The sequence below is a fragment of the Danio aesculapii genome, chromosome 13 (assembly GCF_903798145.1).
Source record: "Danio aesculapii chromosome 13, fDanAes4.1, whole genome shotgun sequence".
Lineage (NCBI taxonomy): Eukaryota > Metazoa > Chordata > Actinopteri > Cypriniformes > Danionidae > Danio > Danio aesculapii.
Genome location: NC_079447.1, coordinates 14231036 through 14253139, shown reverse-complemented (window position 1 = coordinate 14253139; position 22104 = coordinate 14231036). Strand labels below are relative to the sequence as shown.

At 36.8% G+C, this 22104-nt stretch overlaps 1 protein-coding gene across 3 annotated transcripts in view; it reads left to right on the top strand.

Annotated features, from left to right (window-relative positions):
* The window catches only part of LOC130239871 (collagen alpha-1(XIX) chain), a 278893-nt gene that overhangs the window by 223552 nt on the left and 33237 nt on the right, over window positions 1-22104 (top strand). For all 3 annotated transcript variants that reach the window (XM_056471226.1, XM_056471224.1, XM_056471225.1), the window contains 8 exons: window positions 2038-2088; window positions 2180-2224; window positions 5427-5453; window positions 10063-10116; window positions 13368-13412; window positions 16269-16313; window positions 16426-16488; window positions 21394-21429. In XM_056471226.1, the coding sequence (XP_056327201.1) occupies window positions 2038-2088; window positions 2180-2224; window positions 5427-5453; window positions 10063-10116; window positions 13368-13412; window positions 16269-16313; window positions 16426-16488; window positions 21394-21429 (366 nt within the window). The remainder of the gene's footprint in view (window positions 1-2037; window positions 2089-2179; window positions 2225-5426; window positions 5454-10062; window positions 10117-13367; window positions 13413-16268; window positions 16314-16425; window positions 16489-21393; window positions 21430-22104) is intronic.

The following is a 22104-nucleotide window of genomic DNA, read 5'->3' as shown; positions in this document are numbered from 1 at the left end:
AAGACAATTGTGCTGCCGATTACATTACGAACCACAGGAGAGGGATAATTCTTCAGCAGGATAGCGCTCCTTATATTTCAGCCTCCTCATCAAAGTTTCTGAAAGCAAAGAAGGTCAAGGTGTTCCAGGATTGGCCAGCCCAGTCACCAGATATGAACATTATTGAGCATGTCTGGGGTAAGGTGGAGGAGGCATTGAAGATGAATCTAAAGAATCTTGATGAACTCTATGAGTCCTGCAAGAACGCTTTCTTTGCCATTCCAGATGACTTTATTAATAAGTGATTTGAGTCATTGCAGAGATGCAGTTGCCCAAGCTCATGGGAGTCATACACAATCAATATTAATTATTTTTCCATTGCTCTATGACTTTATATTCTGTATACTGTACATTATTTCTCTTAAGTGACAAGACTTTAGTTTAAACAAAGTCAGACGTACTGTCTTACTGTTCTAATAAAATAATTAAAAATCAAGGCATGGTCATATTTTATTTTGGTAAAATAAGTGTAATTTAGAGGCCTTAGCCTTTCATATAAGCCACTTCTGATACCAAATGATCAACTAGAGTTATTATTTGTATAATAACTCTAACTTATAATAAGTTATTATTTGTTGTTCCTAAAACTTTTTGTCAGGTAGTGTATTTTCATGCATTCATTCAAGTCTTGTGAGTTTAAACTTCTATTATGCATTCGTCAGGTGATATGTTAGTGTCAAATACACACAAATTAATGTCAAAAGCACAAAAAAATCACAATGTTTAATATGTTAAAAACTTCACAATAATTGCATGTATATTAGTATATTATATCTGTGAATTATAGTGTCTTAGTTGTACAGACAACACGTCACTAACACAACTCAACTAGGAAGGGGGCAGGAAATTATTACATTTGAGATACTGTGATGTGTACATTCCTAAAATAAAAATGTAGAACCACAATCAAGGTTTACAGGAGCTCAGAAACATACAGAATAACTCTTACTTAAATATATAGAAGTTGTACAGTTATACTGAATAACTTGACTTAAAGAGACTTTAGTTTAGTAGTTAGTTTGCATATGTTCAAACAGCAATATAATACATTTAAAGCATTAAACGTTAAAAGTTATAACGTTCAAAGTGTAAAAGGCATAAAAGGACTGCTTTGAAATGATGCACATCATGATTTTGCCAAGTATGATGTGATCCTGGATTAACATCTTATCTTTATCCTGGAATGTCATTTTTGTTGGAAAATGTAATCCATACCTATTCCCTACCCCTAAACCCAACCATAACTATAAATTATTCTCAAAATAAGAGGGGAAATAGTTGGATAACAATCATGTAGAAGTTCATAAACCTAACCGTAAGCCTAAACCTAACATAGAGTAAACATATCTCTTAATTCTGATTGGCTGATTGGAATGTTGTTCTAGGATCAACATAGATGTTAATCCAGGAACATGTCCTACTCTGTGAAATCAGGATAGGGATGTTCTGTTCCCAATATGTTTCATGCACATCTTCTTCAAATTGACCAAATGTCCCATTTTGTAAAACTAAGTGTTTTGAAAATAAGAAGAACTGAAAACTAACCAAACTAAAATCTAAATTTGTCATTATTGACTGTATAGGTTGGTATATGCTTTATTGTTATGAAATTAAGGCTGTCATTTCAACCTTTACTTGATTTCAACAAGTTGGACATGATCCTGTATTAACATCTCTGCTGATCCTGGAACAACATTCCAATCAGCCAATCAGAATTAAAGGATATGTTTACTGTTTATGTAAGATTTAGGCTAATCCAACTATTATTCTTCTCTGATTTGGGGAATAATTTACAGTTATGGGTGGGTTTAGGGGTAGGGAATAGGTATGGATTACATTTTCCAACAAAAATGATGTTCCAGGATCAACATAGATGTTAATTCAGGATCACATCAAACTTGGCAAAATCATGACGTGCAACAAAACATCATATTAACTTATTTTGACTCGAGCCAGTAAGCAACCACCTAAAAGCCCTGTTTGTTTTGTGTGTTTAAGGGTGCTCCATATTCAGAGGGCAATGGGATGAGCAGTATCTATAAGCTTCAGGTAAAGCCACGTCATTCAAAAGTTCACTTCCAGTATGTAATGACATTGCTTTTAATGTTTCTATATTTAATACCTGTGTTAATTTTTGCAGAACGGAGCAGCTAACGCAGGTCAACCCGGACCACCAGGGCCTCCGGTATGTGTTACATTTTTTAAACGATATCCCACATAAAACAGTTGTTTTGAACTTCACCCACCACAGGGACACTTTTAATGAAGTTTAAATGTCAATACACAAAGAAGCGACATTGATTCCAGAATCAGTATTCGCTTTAGCTGCTGTCTGCCGCTGATTTGAAGTTTTATCCTGCGTGATGATGTGAAGGGCGGATCACGGCCACACAGACACAAATCTGAAACTCAGACAATGACAGCAGCCCAAAGTGATAAGGCCAAAACAAACCCATCACGCATAGTCAACAAAGTAACTGCTTGTAAAAACCGGTTAATTGAAATGCAGCACTTTAACAGGAGGGAAAAATGAAATGTATATAAATATATATATAAGAGCTGCTCTGCTCAAGCGGAATCATCCGATTAGCTTATCAACGCAGCGCCACGCACACTTATCTGCTCTGTATGTAATGTGTCCTTTCTTTGCATGAAGAACAAGAGTGTATTCCCTCCTGGGCCATTTTTAGCCAACCACCCAGAACTCAGGAAAATGCTAAACCCTTATCAGCAGGTGTGAAGGAGGACAGTCTCCTCTGGTTTTCACTACAATAGTCTCAAGGAGCTGCTTACAAGTCCCTCAGGGGGCTTTGTTTTGGTTTATCCTCAGCTGAACCTGTTAGAAGTGGGACGTGACGCCTCGCTGCGATGACAGGAGACTAAACACACTCTGACAAAGCTCACTTAAACTTCATTTCGACAATCAAGAGGCTTGTGGTTTCGGGGGAAAGAATGATGTTACAAAAGCGTATTAGCTCAGTGGTGTGCTAAAGGGAAAAAATTAGCTTTCAAATGTAATATTCAGACTGATTTTGGGGGGAGGAAATGAAGTAAATTGGAGCCTCTTTTGGTTGTCAACTTATAAACTGGCTCATTTTGTCGCTCATCTCTCTGGGTTTATTTTTTGTCTAATGTCGCTGTGATACAGAGATACAGATTCTAGTACACATCCCTTGCTGTGTGCTGTCTACATGGGCAGCTACCTTCTAAATACTACTGTACTTTACAGCAACATAACAGTATTAATGTTTTAATGTTCATTTAGCATTACACATCATTGTCTGCCATTTTGTTTTCTCTCAGAGTTGGTTTGTTTTAAATATGAGGCCCATTCCTCTTTGCAGTACCTCTCAAGCTCTGTCAGGTTGAATGGGAAGTGACGGTGTACAGCCATTTTCAGATCTCTCCAGAGATGTTCAATAGGATTTAGTCTGGGTTCTGGCTAGGCCACTCAAGGACATTCACCGAGTTGTTGTGAAGCCACTCCGTTGATATTTTAACGGTGTGCTTTGGGTCATTGTCCTGCTGGAAGATGAACCGTTGCCCCAGTCTGAGGTCAAGAGCACTCTGAAGCAGGTTTTCATTCAGGATGTCTCTGTACATTGCTGCATTCATCTTTACCTCTATCCTGACTAGTCTTCCAGTTCCTCTGCTAAAAAACATCCCCACAGCATGATGCTGCCACCACCATGCTTCACTGTAGGGATGATATTATCCTGGTGATGAGTGGTGCCTGGTTTTCTCGTAACGCCTCGCATTCACTCCAAAGAGTTCAATTTTAGTCTCATCAGACCAAAGAATTTAGTTTCTTATGGTCGAGAGTTCTTCAGATGACCATCAGGTTATTGATTAATTGACCTCCCTGACTAAGGCCCTTCTCCCCTGATCACTCAGCTAAGATGGCTGGCCAGCTCTAGGAAGTAGCTCTAGAAAGTAGCTCTAGGAGTACTGGTGGTACCAAACTACTTCCATTTACGGATGATGGAGGCCACTGTGCTCATTGGAACTTTCAGTGCAGCAGAAATTTTTCTGTAACCTTCCCCAGCCTTGTGCCTCGAGACAATACTGTCTCGGAGGTCTACAGACAATTCCTTTGTCTTCATGCTTGGTTTGTGCTTTGAAATGCACTGTCAACCCTGGGACATTATATAGACAGGTGTATGCCTTTTCAAATCATGTCTAATTAACTGAATTTATCACATGTGAACTCCAATTAAGCTGCTGAAACATCTCAAGAATGATCAGTGGAAACAGAATGTACCTGAGCTCAATTTAGAGCTTCACGACAAAGGCTGTGAATACTTCTGTACATGTGATTTTTTTTTTTTTTCAGGTTTTTTATTTTTAATAAATTTGCAACAATTAAAAAAAATAATAAAAAATTTTCACATTGTCATTATGGGGTATTGTATGTGAAATTTTAAGGAAATACATTAATTTAATCCATTTTGGAATAAGGCTGCAACATTAAAAAAATGTGGAAAAAATGAAGCGCTATGAATACTTTCCGGATGCACTGTATGTACTTCCCTACAGAATCACTGCAATCAATTCTTGAATCCGTCTAAATTTCTTCCAAATAGTTATTCAACTCATCTAGTGAAATTGTATTCATTTCAGAATATATATATTGCAGAATAAAAAATATCGCAATGTTAGATTTTTCAAAAATCATGCAGCCCTACTCGGAGCGGCTACTGAAAGAGCTGCTACTGAAAAAACTCCATAACCTCCATGTTTCAAGCATGATCGTGGAACTGTCAAATAAAGTCAATCCTTAGAGTGAAGTTCATGAAGTCTTTGCACCTCATGGATAGTTATGGAAGTAGAAATATCTACTTGCTAAATGTTTAAAGCCTGTCATTATATTATTTTTTCTTAACCTCTGCCATATTTTTGTTTCTCTACTAAGTATTTATAACATGGTCAAATTCAGTGTAAACACAGCTTTGCGTATGAGTACCAAAAACAAAAGTGGTCTCAGTTCATTCTTACTTTGAATTTCAACCAAGCAAGTTACTCTTCCTGTGATTGTTGTCAAAACTAATCTTCCTGTTACACATTAGTCTAATTCAAACTCACAATCCTGAAATGCAAAAGCTCTGATAACATTGTAATAAATAATCTTTGCCTTTATGAAGAACTTCAATTGGAATCTTTCCATTCTACAAAAAGCTCAATCAGCAGCTCCTTGCTATGTTCTGTTGAAACCGTTCCCTAGAGCATCGTCTGTTTGCCAGTTACTTAATTGCGTTGCTGTTTGACAACAAATCTACCCCGATGTCATCCAGCTAATTACACAGATTGGATTAACTGATAGCGCACATAGAAATCAAGTCAAATAAGGTCAGTTTCTCAGGCTAATTCTGAGCTTTTCTCTTTTCCAGGGACCCAAAGGAGACGAAGGAAGGATGGTAAGTGTTGCTCCGACCGTGATTTGTATCGAATGCCCTTCTCTTCCTCTAGATTGAGAGAAACAGGTCTGGCCAGCACCGGTTTTCTGGCCAGTCTCCATTAATCACAGCTCCTGGCTCAGAAGTAACCCGAGAGCAGCCGAGCTCGACGGTTTAGTCACACAGCATTCGCAACAACAATAGGAATGATCAGGAATGGCGCCTAAATCAAATTGCCGCCGCATATTCCTCCGCCTGTGGGAGATGTTGTGAACGCGTTATACACACAAACCAACAAAAACACACACCCACACACATCAATGGCGGACTCCTACAATAGCAACAATGCAACTCCAGCAGCCAAAAAGCTGGCACTTTCTATTCTCATGGGGGCAATTTTGATATTTTTTATTGTTGTTTTTTTTCGCCAAACAATTTTTCAGCGGCATGCTAATTTGACATTTGGATAAATGGTCCCGGCAGTCTCTGGCACGGCGCTAGAATTGCCCCCATCTGTCTCCAGTCGATCCTCTTTCTGGTCCCATGTAGGTCTGTGCTCTGTAATACATGGCGATCTACACGTGTGACAATTACTGCCGCAATCCGTCTCGATGGCTGGGCCCGTTAACGCGGTGCCCGCTGCTGCCCGTCAATAGCGACTGAGGCGTGAGACGAACATAATATACGACGCTTCTTCCACGCTTCCAATCACTACGGGTGAATTACGAGCTGCTCTGTTTGCGACAAAGTACATGTGATTTATAAACATGGCAGGCTGAATGAAAATGGAAGGAGGAAAGTAAATGCTTTGTCAAGATGGTAATGCGACAGAATTAGAGTTAACGCACGCAGTTGTCAGGATGAAGATAAATATGTGCTTTTTAATTGAAATAATCAGTGACAGGCCGGAGAAATGGCATTAGGTGTTTCTTATGCTTATGTTTTTCAGTTTGGAAAATACGTACCCGTTATATTAGTTGCTTTGGCCTACAATTTTGGGGTTTGTCCAATGAATGTGATGGGAAAGCTTTGTAAAATATTCTTTGCAGTCCAAACCAAATATGGGGAAATCATTTACAGGTGTTTATTTAATATTGACTGTGTGTATATGTGTGTGTAAGGTAGCATTAAATATAGACTTGTTTGAATTATCTAGTTTCATATAGCATTTCTGCATATATTTAATTATTTTACCATTATACTTTCTATATTTGTGTAAAATTTACAAATTTAATGCATACATAAAATGCTGTATATGAATACATGTATATGCAAAAATATATATACACATACCGTAACTAAAGTTTTGTAGCATAATAGCTATTAATGTTTTTAGAAATTATTAAAACCATTTATTTGACCTTTTTTCTGCAGGTATTTTGTCAAATTATGCAAATGAATCATTCAATCAATCAATCAATTGAATTTCTGAGCATTTCTCCTCAATCAATTCATAGGTTTAATTTACTGTTATTCACTTGGCATTTCATTTGTGTTTTTGTCTTTCTTATCAGAAGTGAACAACACTAAATTCATAAAAATATAAAGGCCAATTTCAACCACTTCCAGAAATATTTGAAATAACATTTGACTGGATTGCTTTTACTTTAATACTCACAGTCAAGACTTAATTTGTGCCGGACGCTTCCGGATCCGGCACCTCTGAAATCTGATCTGACACCTCATTTTACCGATCGTCCTACTCACACGCACCCCCGCCTGGCTCTTTACTTTCATCCACGACACATCCCACTCCTCGGGTAACATGCGGATCTATTACCCCGATCTGTTCCGGGACCTCGAAATTTAGAAATTAAGCACTGCTCACAGTTAAGTGACTTGATATCTACTGACCAAAGTCTTGATATTTAGTTTACACATAAAGCAATTAAGTTGTCCTAAAGAAATCTAAATAATTGTGTTTTTTCAGCTCATTTTAAATAAGTAGTTTGAAGAAGCAGTAAAATAAATGTTTTGAGTGTACACTGTAGAAAATGCTGGGTTCCACACAATCGATTTGAAGGGATTAAGGCCCAATTCCAATTCTATTTTTGTACCCCTACCTCTTCCCCTTCCCCTTGGTCCTTAAAACAGAGTGTGAAGGGGAAGGGCTTCAAAATGTACCCCTAAAAAATGGGACAGCACTACAGCACCTGCACACATCATCATATGTCATCACGATCACTTACTACATATGACATCAGACGATCATGACTGCTGTATATAGTTGTTCCAGTTGCGTTATTTTTTTATGTTTATCTTCAGGAAATCACTGAAGGCAACGATATCATGTTATCATAATGATATAATGTGGTAGTAAGATCTTAACTGTACTGTGCATTTACACCGTGGTCACCATGTAAACGCACGAAAACAATGTAAATATTATATCAGACACTGTAAAAAGGTCATTCCCAGACACTAGACTTTTCTGACAGGGTATTCAAGTGTCATCGAGTGTCAGATGTGAAAGTATGTTGTGGGACTGCTATACAGGAGTTATTATTATGGATTATAGATAGCCAAATTTAGTGTTTTAATAGTCTTTTTAAAGCATGACGGTGAAACACAAACGCGGTTATGAATGTATGTCATCGCTGTGTTTGCAGAGGTTCACGTTGAGTGCCCGCGACATGATTTCGGCTGGCGGAGTGCACAAAATTGTTTGAGACTTGAGCGAACAGTTTGCGCAGCGCAGCATATTATTTCAGTTGAATATGAATCACTTTGAATAGATTTTGTTTAGTTATTGGCTAGAAATTGCAACAGCAGTGGGAAAGGAGGAAAGTTTTTGTAAAAGTTTGGAAAAACCTGAGCGATAAGTTTGTTAAAGCCAAAACAGATTATTTAATAACAGAAATATGCTTTTTCACCATTCATTTTGAATTTAAAATAGTTTAATATTTATAAAACTATCATTAAGAAACAAATTATTTATTTGATAAGTAAAAAAGAATATTTTAACCTAACTGTTTACAACATACTGATGCACAGATTTTCTAGACTTTATTGGTGATGATGGTTTATTCTTTCTATAATAAAAAAATATGTTAGTAGAGCAACCCATGTTCTGTTGTCATTAATATTTTAATAAACTTTATTAGGTAAAACTGTCCGAGATTTGAACAAAAGCAAGTGATGCATCAAAGTTGATTTAAAAACATCTTAAATGCTTAAAAAAAATCTTTATATTCATTCATTCATTTTCTTTTCGGCTTAGTCCCTTTATTAATCTGGGGGTCGCCACAGCGGAATGAACCACCAACTTATCCAGCATTTGTTTTATGCAGCGGATGCCCTTCCAGCTGCAACCCATCATTGGAAAACACATACACACTTATTCACACACACATACACTACGGACAATTTAGCCTACCCAATTCACCTGTACCGCATGTCTTTGGACTGTGGGGGAAACCGGAGCACCCGGAGGAAACCAACGCGAGCGCAGGGAGAACATGCAGACTCCACACAGAAATGCCAACTGACCCAGCTGAGGCTCGAACCAGCCACCTTCTTGCTGTGAGGCGACAGCACTACCTACTGCGCCACTGCGTCGCCTTTATAATCTTTAAAATCATTATTTTTATCATATATAATTAATTAGTTAAAAAATCTTGAATGATATTAATGATATGACGTAGTTTCGGAAACATCCTACTTCTATGTTTATCTGTCTGATTTTATGGTGGGTTTCTTATGACTGCCCCCTGTCTTTTTAAAGAATATCACGACAGCGAACTCAAGTGTAAAAGCCTTGTCCGTTTTGTGAGGTGCGCATGCAGTCAGCGGAGGTGCGCGATTCGGTGCCAGGCGAAAGTATAAATCAGGTTTAAGGGGTAGATTGGGCCTAAGTTAACTTGGTTTATAGAAATTTAAGTTGATTGAACATAAAACAATTAAGTAGTCCCTAAAAACCTCAATAACCTCAATAAGCCTACTTTTCCAGCATATGTTTTATGCAGCGCATAACCTTCCTGCCACAACCCATCATTGGGAAATTCCAATGCACACTCATTCACACACACACTCATACACTACGGTCAATTTTAGCATACCCAATTCACATGTCTTTGAACTTGTGGGGGAAACCAGAGCATCCGGTGGAAACCCACGCGAACACGGGGAGAACATGCAAACTCCACACAGAAACTCCAACTGACCCAGTCGAGGCTCAAACCAGCGACCTTCTTGCTGTGAGACGAACGTGCTACTCACTGTGCCACCGCGTCGCCCGTTGTTTCCACTTATTTTAAGTTATTTTAACAAACAGCAAACTAAATTGTTTTGAGTGTAGAAACACAAATCCACAGCATAGTTTTGTGGCAAACAATATCACTCTCACTTTAGCATTTTCTGATGTTCAAATGTGAATCCGAAAAAAAATTAATTCTAAAAAGTGGATTAAAATGTAAAAAAGAGGTGAGACGCATCATAACTTGTAAACAGGTTCATAACAACTTCCAACCCGAACTTCCAACCACTACTAGTAGTCTGTGAGCTTTCCTGAAAAAAATGCTTAAAGATTTCTCTTTTAACATTGACTCCCCAACCCTGACACACACACAGGGACAGACTTTCATGCATGAAGGTGTCCGTGCTGAGCTGGAATGTGTTTCTTTTATTCCAGGGTGAGCCGGGACTGATGGGATTACCAGGACTAGAGGGGCTGACAGGTGCTAAGGTAAGCGCGTTTAAATGAATCGTGTCACTGGACGCTCTCTCACCCCATCTGAGTGTCCCAAATTACACACCGCTTTCAACAGCTCAACCAGGCGTTCCACTCACTGCCTTCACCATTTGACAGTGAGGTTTGACTGATGGAGCATTCGTTATAGATAAACATTCATAGTCAAGTTACTTAAAAAATGTTATTTATTGTAGGTTACTAGTGACTGTCCTTTAAAAGTAATTAGTTACATTAGAATATTACTGTATTTGAATTACGGCTGGGTGGTATGATGGTATATATTGTTACCACGGTATAAACTGTCAACTGTAATACATTTTTTAATTATGTGTATACCATGACATGTAAATATATGGGTGTGGCTAACTCACAGGTGTGACTGAGTAAGATACTGACTTGAGCACTTGTTCTGTAGTAAGATGAGGTCAGCAATCTGAGGTGAACTTTGACCTGAGATTTGAAAGTGAATTTGAGTACAGAATAACTATGTGTACAATATCCCTCAGTATTTTAAATAGTCACTTGTGTAGCACTACAGACTGTGCTAACTAACAGCCTCCAATCAGACCCTAATGCTGGCGGGCATTAGGGTCTGATGGAGGCTGTTAGTTAGCATTAAAGTGGGTGCTGTAAACCTTAGACTAGGAAAGTTAAAGTAAAATACACACAAAATATTAAATTGTGTTAGAAAAATGATTAGTGTTGTTTGATAACTGGTGAGAATGTATGAGTAAAAAGATTGTTTTATTAACTGTGACACCAATCATACAAAGCTTTTTTCGATATATGCTCTATTTATATTTTTTCTTTGCAATATCACTTGCAAGCAGACTCCCGCTGGGTCCTAGTGCCTGTCTGTTAAGAAACTTGTTCAGGGGCTACTGTGTTACATTAATAATAATGAAAGGGAACAAAAAATGTTTTTTATGTTAGAACAAAGTATTGATTAGGGTCATAAAACCGCAATTCAGATTTTTTATATTTATTTATCTTTTTGTGAGAACACTTATGGGGAATAACATTCTTAAACCTGACTAAATTAATCTGTAAATGAACACTTTTCAGAAACAAACAAACAAACAAACAGAAAAGATATCGACATCAGCTCAGCCAAAAGGAGTTTGAAAATATCTATAAAAATCTGATATAGTGCACCCCTACTATACTTAACAAGGTCCAAATAAAAATATATACAGTTGAAGTCAGAATTATTAGCCCCCTGTTTATTTTTTCCCCAATTTCTGTTTAACGGAAAGAAGATTTTTTCAACACATTTCTAAACAATAGTTTTAATAACTCATTTCTAATAACTGATTTATTTTATCTTTGCCATGATGACAGTAAATAATATTTGACTAGATATTTTTCAAGACACTTCTATACAGCTTAAAGTGACATTTAAAGACTTAACTAGGTTAATTAGGTTAACTAGGCAGATTAGGGTAATTAGGCAAGTTACTGTATAACGATGGTTTGTTCTGTAGACGGTCGGAAAAAAAATTAGCTTAAAAAGGCTAATAATTTTGGCCTTAAAATGGTCATTTTTTCATAAAAAAAATTTTAAAGCTGCTTTTATTCTAGCCGAAATAAAACAAATAAGACTTTCTCCAGAAGAAAAAAAATATATCTGGAAATAAATATTAAATATTTAAAACAGAAAAAAATTCAAAGGAGGGCTAATAATTCTTCAACTGTTTATATATTTCTAAATTACTTAAGTTTATTATTACCGGCCACTTTATTAGGTACACCTGCAACAACATGGGAAGCATGGATCCATCCTGCCTTGTATCAACAGTTTAGACTGGTGATGGTGGGGTAATGGTGTGGGGGTTATTTTCCTGGCACACTTTGGGCTCATTAGTACCAATTGAGCATCGTGTCAACGCCACATCCTGAGTATTGTTGCTGACCATGTCCATCCCTTTATCCATCCCCTACTTCCAGCAGGATAACGTCATAAAGCGCGAATCATCTCACACTGTACTCAAATGGCCTCCACAGTCACCAGAGCTCAATCCAATAGAGCACCTTTGGGATGTGGTGAAACAGGAGATTCACATCATGGATGTGCAGCCAAAAATCTGCAGCAACTGTGTGATGCTATCATGTCAATATGGACCAAAATCTCTAAGAGATATTTCCAGTACCTTGTTGAATCTATGCCACAAAGGATTAAGGCAGTTCTGAAGGCAAAAGAGGTCCAACCCTGTACTAGTATATGTAGTACTAGAAATAAAGTGGCCGGTGAGTGTATTTGCAACAGTCTAGGGCCACTAGCCAAGCTAAATTGTATATTAAGATGCTAAATTATATTTAGATATTGGTAGAAACTAAACTTATTTTAGTTCTAAAGTTATTGTATGTATAAAAGCACATTAGAACACATAGACATTAGCCAGTAATCTGTACTGTTTACTGTTTAAACCATAATATCAGGTTCAATGCTCCTATCAACTGTGATTTTACTGACAATCTTTCTAAAAGCCAGTGATTCTGCCCAATTCAACTGTAACAAGTATCAAATTAACAAAAGTCTATTAGAAAGACATTACAATTCTGGTTTACAGTAAAAAAAAAAGGGATTTATTACTGTAACGTCATTACTTTTGTTATCCGTTACTCCCAAAACTGTTCCTAATTGATTCAAGAGTTGTTAGTATTCTAATTTCACTACAGCGCTTAGTCAAAGCACTCGAGAATTCAGGAGAAAGACCATGAATACGAAAACACTAGCGAGGGTAGAAATAATAGGCTTCATTAAATGGAGCCGTCCAGATCGTCTCTCTGAATGTTTTCTCCGGCACGTATCAGAGCGCTGGTGCATGGAGACTCTCTTTCGTCTGTCTGCCAGAGCTGCTTCCTCCTTTGAGCGGCATCAAACTCGCCCACTCTTCCCAGAAAGGACTTGTCAAGATGTAGTCGCAGCATTTTGTGCGCTCGCCGACTCCACAACAGCCACGAGGCTGCCTGATCTCAAGCTGTTTATTTGCATGCTGTGCCCCAAAACTTAAAAGCAGCTCATTAATTCCTAAAGCCAGCAGAGCGCATATGGAGGAAAGAAAGCGGCTCACACACACACATGCACACAAATACAGATACTCAGAGAATGATTTTGAAGGACTTGTCAAGCACAGTTGGTGCTGAGATCTGAAAGAAAAGCAATCATTGTGTTTTGCGACATGTTCTCAGGCGGTTTTGCATTGAAGATTCGTCTTACATGAGAATGTTTTGTGCTTTTTCAGGGTGATCCTGGTATTCCTGGTCCACCTGGTCTTAATGGTCCTGTTGTAAGTTGTTCTGTTGTCATTTTTTCTTCTTTAGGATGACTATAATATACACAAAAAAGCAATTTTAGGCAATAAGTATATAAATGTAAATGGCACAACGCACAGCAGAAGGCTTGCAATATCTTCAGCTTTCACTACATAGTCAATATTTTTGCATTATTAATGACTTTTATCAAAGGTTTATTTCACCCGAAAATGAAACTTTGCTGTTAGTTTACTTTCCCTGCAGGTGACTATTTGTCTTTAGTTGATTCTTTGTGATTCAAATAATGCAAGTCAACTGCTATCATCACCTTAAGAGTGAAAATTCTAAAAAAAAAAACATAGACATTACAGGCAAACATAATTAGTATCCCTGGCTTTTAGTGTCATTGTGGTCTTCTGAAGCAAAACTATATGTTTGTGAAAGAAACCAGGGATTTTAAATCAAATTTATATATTCGCACTAATTATTCTTTGATCACAAACAAGTTTGTGTGAAGTAATAAAAATCAGTGATGTATTTTGTTCAGCGCAAATTCTAAATTAATCACAAAAAACTTGGTAGAGACCATCATACATTAAGGTAACTTTTATCAAATCCAAACAAGGCAAATGTTTTATTTCTACCATGTGTTACATAGAAATATTGTATTTTAGCCATTAGTGAATATTGTGCTTGATCATTTTCTGTTTTATTTAGAAAAGCTTTATTTAGCAAACTTTATTTATTTGGAAATTCAGATTCAAGATTCATTGTTAAAAATACTTAGAGTATAAATAAATAAATAAATATATATATATATATATATATATATATATATATATATATATATATATATATATATATATATATATATATATATATATATATATATATATATATATATATATATATATATATATATATATTGATTGACTAATTCCAAATTGGTTGTTCAGTAACTTAATGTTCATTAAAAGTTGATGATTGCTTAATTTAAGTTTGTTTTTAATAAAAAAAAATAATAAACTTATCTTTGAAGGTCTTTCAAACTATATCAAAAGTTTGTGATAAGTTTTTTCCTAAATTTCCTAAATACCTAAAAATAATATTTGTTTATTGAATGATGATTATGATCTTAACTTAAACATTTACCAACCTTGGCTTCGCTAACTGCAGCCAACAAGGTTATACTACAAATTTGGCATGAACCTACATTCCCAGTGGACAAAATGTGGCTTATAAAACTAAAAAAATACTATATAAACTATAGTTTTATAAAACTGGCTGTGTTCTATTCCCAGTTATCCACCCTATGCCCTATTCATTTAGAACATTCTAACATTTAAACTTGGAATGATTTTTTTTTAAAAGCATTAAAGTCATCTCTCTTAGGTATAATTTGCTTTCAAAGTATTTTTACAGTTCAGTTTTAGCGATCTTCATGTTTACAATTGCACTCCCTTCGTTGTGCACTTTAAAATTATTTATGCCATTTTGAACACAGCTGTGGCTCATGACGAAAGCTATAGGTGAAATATGATTTATAAGCAGAATTTATGTTACTTCTCCAAAACATGTAAAGACAAAAATATAGCATATATTATATTATGTTATTTATTAAGAAATGTATCTGTACTGTATATGACATGGGCTTGTTGGTTACAAAATTTCTGCAGAATGTCAAAATGTAAAAGTAAACTTTTCAAAAAACAAAATCCTACTTAATAATAATAATTACTATTATTAATTATTACTATTATAATTATTAGGATTTTTTTCATATCTTAATAAATAGCCTACTGTAAATTAGGCCTACAACCATTAACGATTTATATGATTTATATATGAGATTAGAATACGTGTTAGCTAAGGGATATTTTTTATGGAATGTTCTCAATGATATTTGTAAAGGAAACAAATATAGGTCCTATATGTGTCGTTTACATATATTTCAATTCATATGGAAAGCGAGAGCATGTTTTTACCAAAACTAATATTGAATATTTTTTTAAATGCGTGTGCATGTAAAACAATATTATTTGCACAAAAATTTGTAGCGTTTTTCCCTAAAGAAGTAGTTACTCTAACCGGTTTAGAGCATCATTATGGACGTTTTACGTTATAACTAACGTGGTTCAAACGATGGATTTGTGACAGAGGAACTATGGTTTTGGGAAACACTCGTCAATACTTCATTCTTTTCCCAAACAATGGATCGTACTATGATAGTTAAGCCTCGAGTTATGCCATTTGCCTCGAGTTATGCCATTTGGGAAACGCACCCCAGATTGACTAAAACCAAAACTGAAACTTTGCTTGCTTGACAATAATATAAGTCAAGTCACATTTCAGATAATAAAAAAATATTATTATATTATAATAGCAGCCTGATGTTACGAGGTAACGTAACTATTTTATGTTTTGTCAGATTAGTGGCAAATTCATATGAATTCGTACAAGTTCAGCCATACGAAAATGTACGATTTTAAAAAGGAGGCATGGCACCCAACCATCACACCACCCCCACCCCCCCAACCCAACTGTCATTGGGGGAGGAGCAAATCATACTAAATTGTATGAATGAGATCATATGAATTCATACGAATTAGTCACTAAATCAAAAAGTTATGAATTGCCATCAGATACCTTTAAGAATAAACTTATACACTGTATAAGTCTGTTCTGTGTCATGTACAACAGTCCTCATCTGTAGAATAACAGAAGGCTTCAGTTCATTGAAGCAGTTGCTAGTTCAGTGGTCTACCACAAAATAAAGGTTTTATATTAAGCATAAATCTTTGGATAAAATCTGTACGTGCGGTAGCTGGTATAGATAGACAGCAGGTTTGAGGTGTAACTCTGTCTTTCCTTCTCATTGCTGTGACTGATAGGGAAAGCCTGGACCGCGTGGTGAGACAGGGATCCCTGGAGAGCCGGTGAGATTTGCTTTGTTGCTTGTTAGCAGCTGTCAGTCATACGGCAGGGTTTGGCAACAGGATGATGCGAGACTGATGATGTCCCATTTTGGCTCTTTGTCTTTGCACACAGGGAGAACGAGGGCCTGTGGGAGAGACTGGCTTCCCTGGACCTGAAGGGCCTCCTGGAGCTCCTGTAAGCAATCGCAGCATTCGCTACACTTGTACATCTACAGCGAACGCTAATGACAAACCTGAAGGGAGGAAAACTCACTGCAAATTTGCTCTAACTATGTTTCAGTGTAGAGTGAAGAAGAATGGAAGTTAACATGGCAGTTTTGTTTAAAGTTTTTGAAAAGGCACTACAATTTTGAGATAATGTAACACATAGACATATAAAGTGATGTAAAGTAAAAAAAAAATCATAAAGGTTGAGATATAAAGCTGCAAATATACAGTAGTCAACATTTGAAGTGGATTAAAACAATGTTTCTCAACCCCATTCCTGGAAGACCACCGACATTCAACATTAGGGTTGGGTATCGTTTGGGGTTATTTCGATACAGGTGCTAAATCGATACTTTTAAAATGGTACCGGTGCCAAAACGGTGCCTGGACCGATAATTTTAAGCCACAAAATTATGGTGGATGATGGATGACTCTTGAAAAATCTTTTATTTGACAAAAGCTTTAAAAATATATATATATATTTTAATAGAACAAAATAATTAAAATTTAAAGTAAACATCAATTCATATTTTATATATTTGAATTACATGAATATATTTCCTTTGATCATTTGTTGGTTAGCATGAATTTAAGATTTGCATTATGAAATTACATTAGCTTACTACTTACCTGTGGACCGGCTGTCATCAAAATACTAAACTCCTTTTTTCAAGGTTGGGGCTTGTGACTATGTTTACATGGTTATCAGTATTATAATAATTTGCCTTTATCTGAATAAGACAATAATCAGATTAAGGTGTTTACATGAGTTGCTTTTTGAATGTTCCTTTCATGATCCCGTCTAAATGTTATAGTACATACTGTAGATCGATTATTGTCATTGCGTCACCGTGCTATCAATGTTTCCTGCAGAGTTTCATGTAATTTCAGCTGTTTCATTTTAAATTTTACGCTTTAACTGCAGTTTCACTTTCATTCAGGAGCATTTCATTCATTCCCCCATGACGAACTGAGGTATTTGATGCAAACATTAAGTAAGGACTGGTGGAAGAGTGCTCTTTTAAAGGAATTTGATACTGCACATTGAATAGAAAGAAAAAACCTCCGTATTTCGCGACGCAGGTGTCTGTGGTCCTTTAAGGTTATCAAAAATCACTGTTTTCATGGTAGTCTAGACTCTTAATCAGAGTATTGTCTTAATCATATTAAAATCGGAGCATTGGTGTCCATGTACATACTCATTGAAAGTGCCAGATGATGTCGCAAGCTTTCAGAGACGGTGCATTCCTCTGGCTTTAAGTTGATTCCATGAGCCCTCAAATGTGTCATTAAGTTTGACGTGTTTCCTCCTTCCATGAACCTTTTGTAAAGCATCTGCTTCACGTTGCTGTGAATCATTGCTGGTAAAATACGATTTAGATTGCTTAGTTTAAGCAAATTTGATGAACGCGATCATGCGTTGATCTGAAGATCTGAAGATTGATCTAAAGAGAGTCGCTCTCGCTCACTGAATGCGCTGTACGGCATGCGTTGCTGCGCCCGTTCCCTAAGCAACAAGAACAATAGCCTGATATCGCCTGTCCGTATTCCTCAGATTTGTTTAGAATTAAACAATTCTAGCCTAATTACCCTAACATGCCTAGTTAAACTAATTCACCTAGTTAAGCCTTTAAATGTCACTTTAAGCTGTATAGAAGTGTCTTAAAAAAATATCTAGTAAAAATATTATTTACTGTCATCATGGTTATAAGAGGTGAGTTAAAACTATTATGTTTAAAAATTTGTTGAAAAAAATCTTCTCTCTGTTAAACAGAAATTGGGGAAAAATATAAACGGGGTGCTAATAATTCTGACTTCAACTGTATATTGCATCACCAAAAATTATTTAGGTCATGTCCATGTGTTGTGCGATAAATCAATATATTGGTTATTGTGACAGGCCTAAACTGTATAATAAAGTGTTTTGTAAAAAGCAGCAATAGACATCCATAACGTTTTAATAATAACTGCTTATTTTTCTTGGAACTCTTTTGTTGCCCCCAGGGGTCTCTGGATCAACCTGTAACTACCAGTAAATCTGCACCTGACTGTGATCTACACCCTCTATAACATTTAGTTCTCATTAGTTTCTGTCCTCTGTTGTCAGCTCTGTGATCTTATAACAGATTGATCCATCATTTGATCCAGCCGTGAATTGCAGACCAGATTTAATTAACTGATTAGTCTGATGATTGATTCACAGTTTGACTCACTGTGGATTCAGACTTCTGACATGGACGTTCCTGTCGGCTTTATTTTCACTTGTCTCCATTTCGATTCACAGTCTGGGATGCTTCTAATTAGTTTCGAGAACACTGAGACTAAAAATCATTATAAACAAGCACGAGGCTGAGATATACAGCTGAATTTCTACGATTGACTCTAATATAGTGTGATATATTAGTGGCATACATCAGAGCTCTATGTTGCGTCCTTCTCTATAAACCACAGCAACTATTTTCAGCTGTAATATCTCACTTGATAGCACAGAGTAATCTCCTCATATTCTTCTCGGCGGTGTGGTGTTAAACCCAGCTGATTTGTGCTGTGGTAATGAGTGCAGTCACTGGGGTAAACGTTTGATTGTCTGTCTCGCTGAAGGAGTACAGTGGCTCTACGGGTCTCATATAATTGCTTCGTTATTCGCACAGCCGTAATGTCTTCAGCTGAATACACAGAATTCCCCTGAGGATTTTTTTTTTTTCTAGGTGATGTTTTGCAATTTCTTCCTAGTTTATCTAGCTTTATTCCTAATTGTTCACACTTAACCTTATTGGAACAAAGTTTGCAAAAACCAACTACGAATACAAAGTAAACCGCATCAAAGTTGACATAGTGGCTCCAGGAAGTGTTTGGACAGTTTAGACATGCTTAAAATGCATGAACGTTGTTGCATTAGACGATACAAAATATCAAAGCAAGAGAGATTAGTTTATTTCTAAATGAAACAGGACATTTCTCAAGGCAGAAATCTTTGCAATCACCTGCACTGATGAATCCATCACAGCAAGACCTGGAACCTTTATTAAGAATGTGAATAGGGACTGTTTTGATTTCATATTGACTTTGTTACGACTTCTGATATTTATGGAATTTATTTTCATGAATAAATTTCACTTTAAATGCGTTTTTCCCTACATAATATACATGGGTTTTAGACAAAAATGTGTAGATGCACGTTAATTATAAGAACTGGGTTCCTTAGAAGGAAATTTCTATATTTGGAGATCTTAGGGTGGTTGGATTAAATGATGGGTGGATGGATGGATGGGTGGGTGTATGGATGGATGGATAGGTGGGTGGGTGGTTGAAGAGAAGTAGGCATAGATGGATAGATGATAGGACAAATATGGATGGATGGATGGATGGATGGATGGATGGATGGATGGATGAAGAGAAATAGGTATAGATGGATAAATGATAGGACAAATCAGACTGAATGGAGGGATGGATGGGTGGATGGTTGGATGGATGGCGAGAATTAGGTATGGATGATGAATGGATGGATGCATGGATGGAAGGATGGATGGTGGGACAGATGGGCGGGCTGATGAATGAAGAGAAATGGATGGATGGATGGATGGATGGATGGATGGATGGATGGATGGATGGAAGGAGGAATGGAGTGATGATAGGACAAATAAGATTGGATGGATGGATGGATGATGGATTCATTGATGGAGTGAGGGATAGGTGGATGGATAGAGGGATGGATGGATGGATGGATGGAAAGAAAGATATAGGATGAATGATAGGACAAATAAGACTGGATGGATGATAGATGGTAGGCCAAATAAGGCTGGACGGATGGAGAAAATGGGGATGGATGGATGGTTGATAGGACAAATAAGACTGGATGGAAAGATGGGTGGGGAGAAATGGGTATGGATGGATGAATGATATGACAAATAAGACAGAATGAATGATAGATGGTAGGCCAAATAAGGCTGGATGGATGGGTGGAGAGAAATGGGTATGTATGATAGAACAAATAGGGCTGGAAGGATGGATAAATGGATGGATAGAAACAGGTATAGATGGATGGATGATAGTACAAATAAGACTGGATGAATGATAGATGGTAGGAAAAATAAGACTGGATGGATGGATGGATGGATGGATGGATGGATGGATGGATGGATAAAGAGAAATGGGTATGTATGAATGGATAATAGGATAAATAAGACTGGATGGATGATAGATGGTAGGCCAAATATAGCTGGATGGATGGATGGGTGGAGAGAAATGGGTACGTATGGATGGATGATAGGACAAATAAGACTGGATTGATAGATGGATGGATGGATGTATGGATGGAGAGAAACAGGTATAGATGGATGGATGATGGGACAAATAAGGCTGGATGAATGATAGATGGTAGGACAAATAAGACTGGATGGATGGATGGATGGATGGATGGATGGAGAGAAATGGATATGTATGGATGGATGATAGGACAAATAAGATGGATGGATGGAGAGAAATGGGTATGTATGGATGGATAATAGGACAAATAAGACTGGATGAAAAGATAGAGAAATTGAAGTACAGACAGGTGAACGGATAAATAATTGTGACTTTTAATTGTAACAATATCAGTTGCATCTTTCTCAGTCATTTCCTTTGAATTCCTCCAATTTGCAGCTTTTCTTCCATTTCTGAACTTCTTAACGATGGTACAATTACAGCAGCTTTTATTCTTTAACTTTGAAGTAACTTGCTTGCATATTTTCGCTTCTGAGAACCTACCATTATCTTAGCAGTTTCCTAATAGCATCTCAGAACATGCTAATTAAAAATTCTCATTAACTTTGGAAATGATAAATAATGAAGTGTTTCCTAGATTGATGGTAATGTTCTGTGTCATCCACAGGGAAGGCCAGGAAAAGATGGAGTTCCAGGCTACGAGGTATGAGAGTGTACACTGTATGCATGAGAGACCTTTGGCTTACAGTATGTGTCTTAAATTATAACGTTAATAGAAAATGAATGCTTTTACTTTAATACATGCAGGCTCTAATAACGTGTGCCTTAATGTTTTGCCAGCGAGTTTGGATAGTGGATGACAAAGGCTCGTATCTGTGCTGGCCTGCATTTATCTCTGTCTCACTTGATTTCTTTCTTTCCCAAGCAAATAAAAGCCCAACACCAGTCATTAGTCTTGTAAAGTTTTCAATAATAAGAGCGCTTACTCACGGCTAATGCTCTCCAGTGTGGATAAAATCCTGCCCATGAGCCATTAAATTATGAATAATGCATGTGATCACTAATTAAATGTCCCCTACAAACAAGGTTTCCAAAGCCTCGTCACGTCAAAAAAAATCTATTCTCTGATGACTTGTCATAACAGAAAGCATATCCACAGCAAAACTGTCCGACAAATCACACTTCTGCACTTTACAGCAGAGATCAGATACATTAGAGTCACAAACACACACACATATATATATAAGTCTCAGTCACAGCCAGACAAACACGGTAAATACATCCTACATCTGCAGATCTTAATGAGGCGAGAGAGAAAGAGGTGGAGGGATGAGTCAGATGTCGGTTTGTTCGGTGGCCATCTTTGCTAATGCTCTGG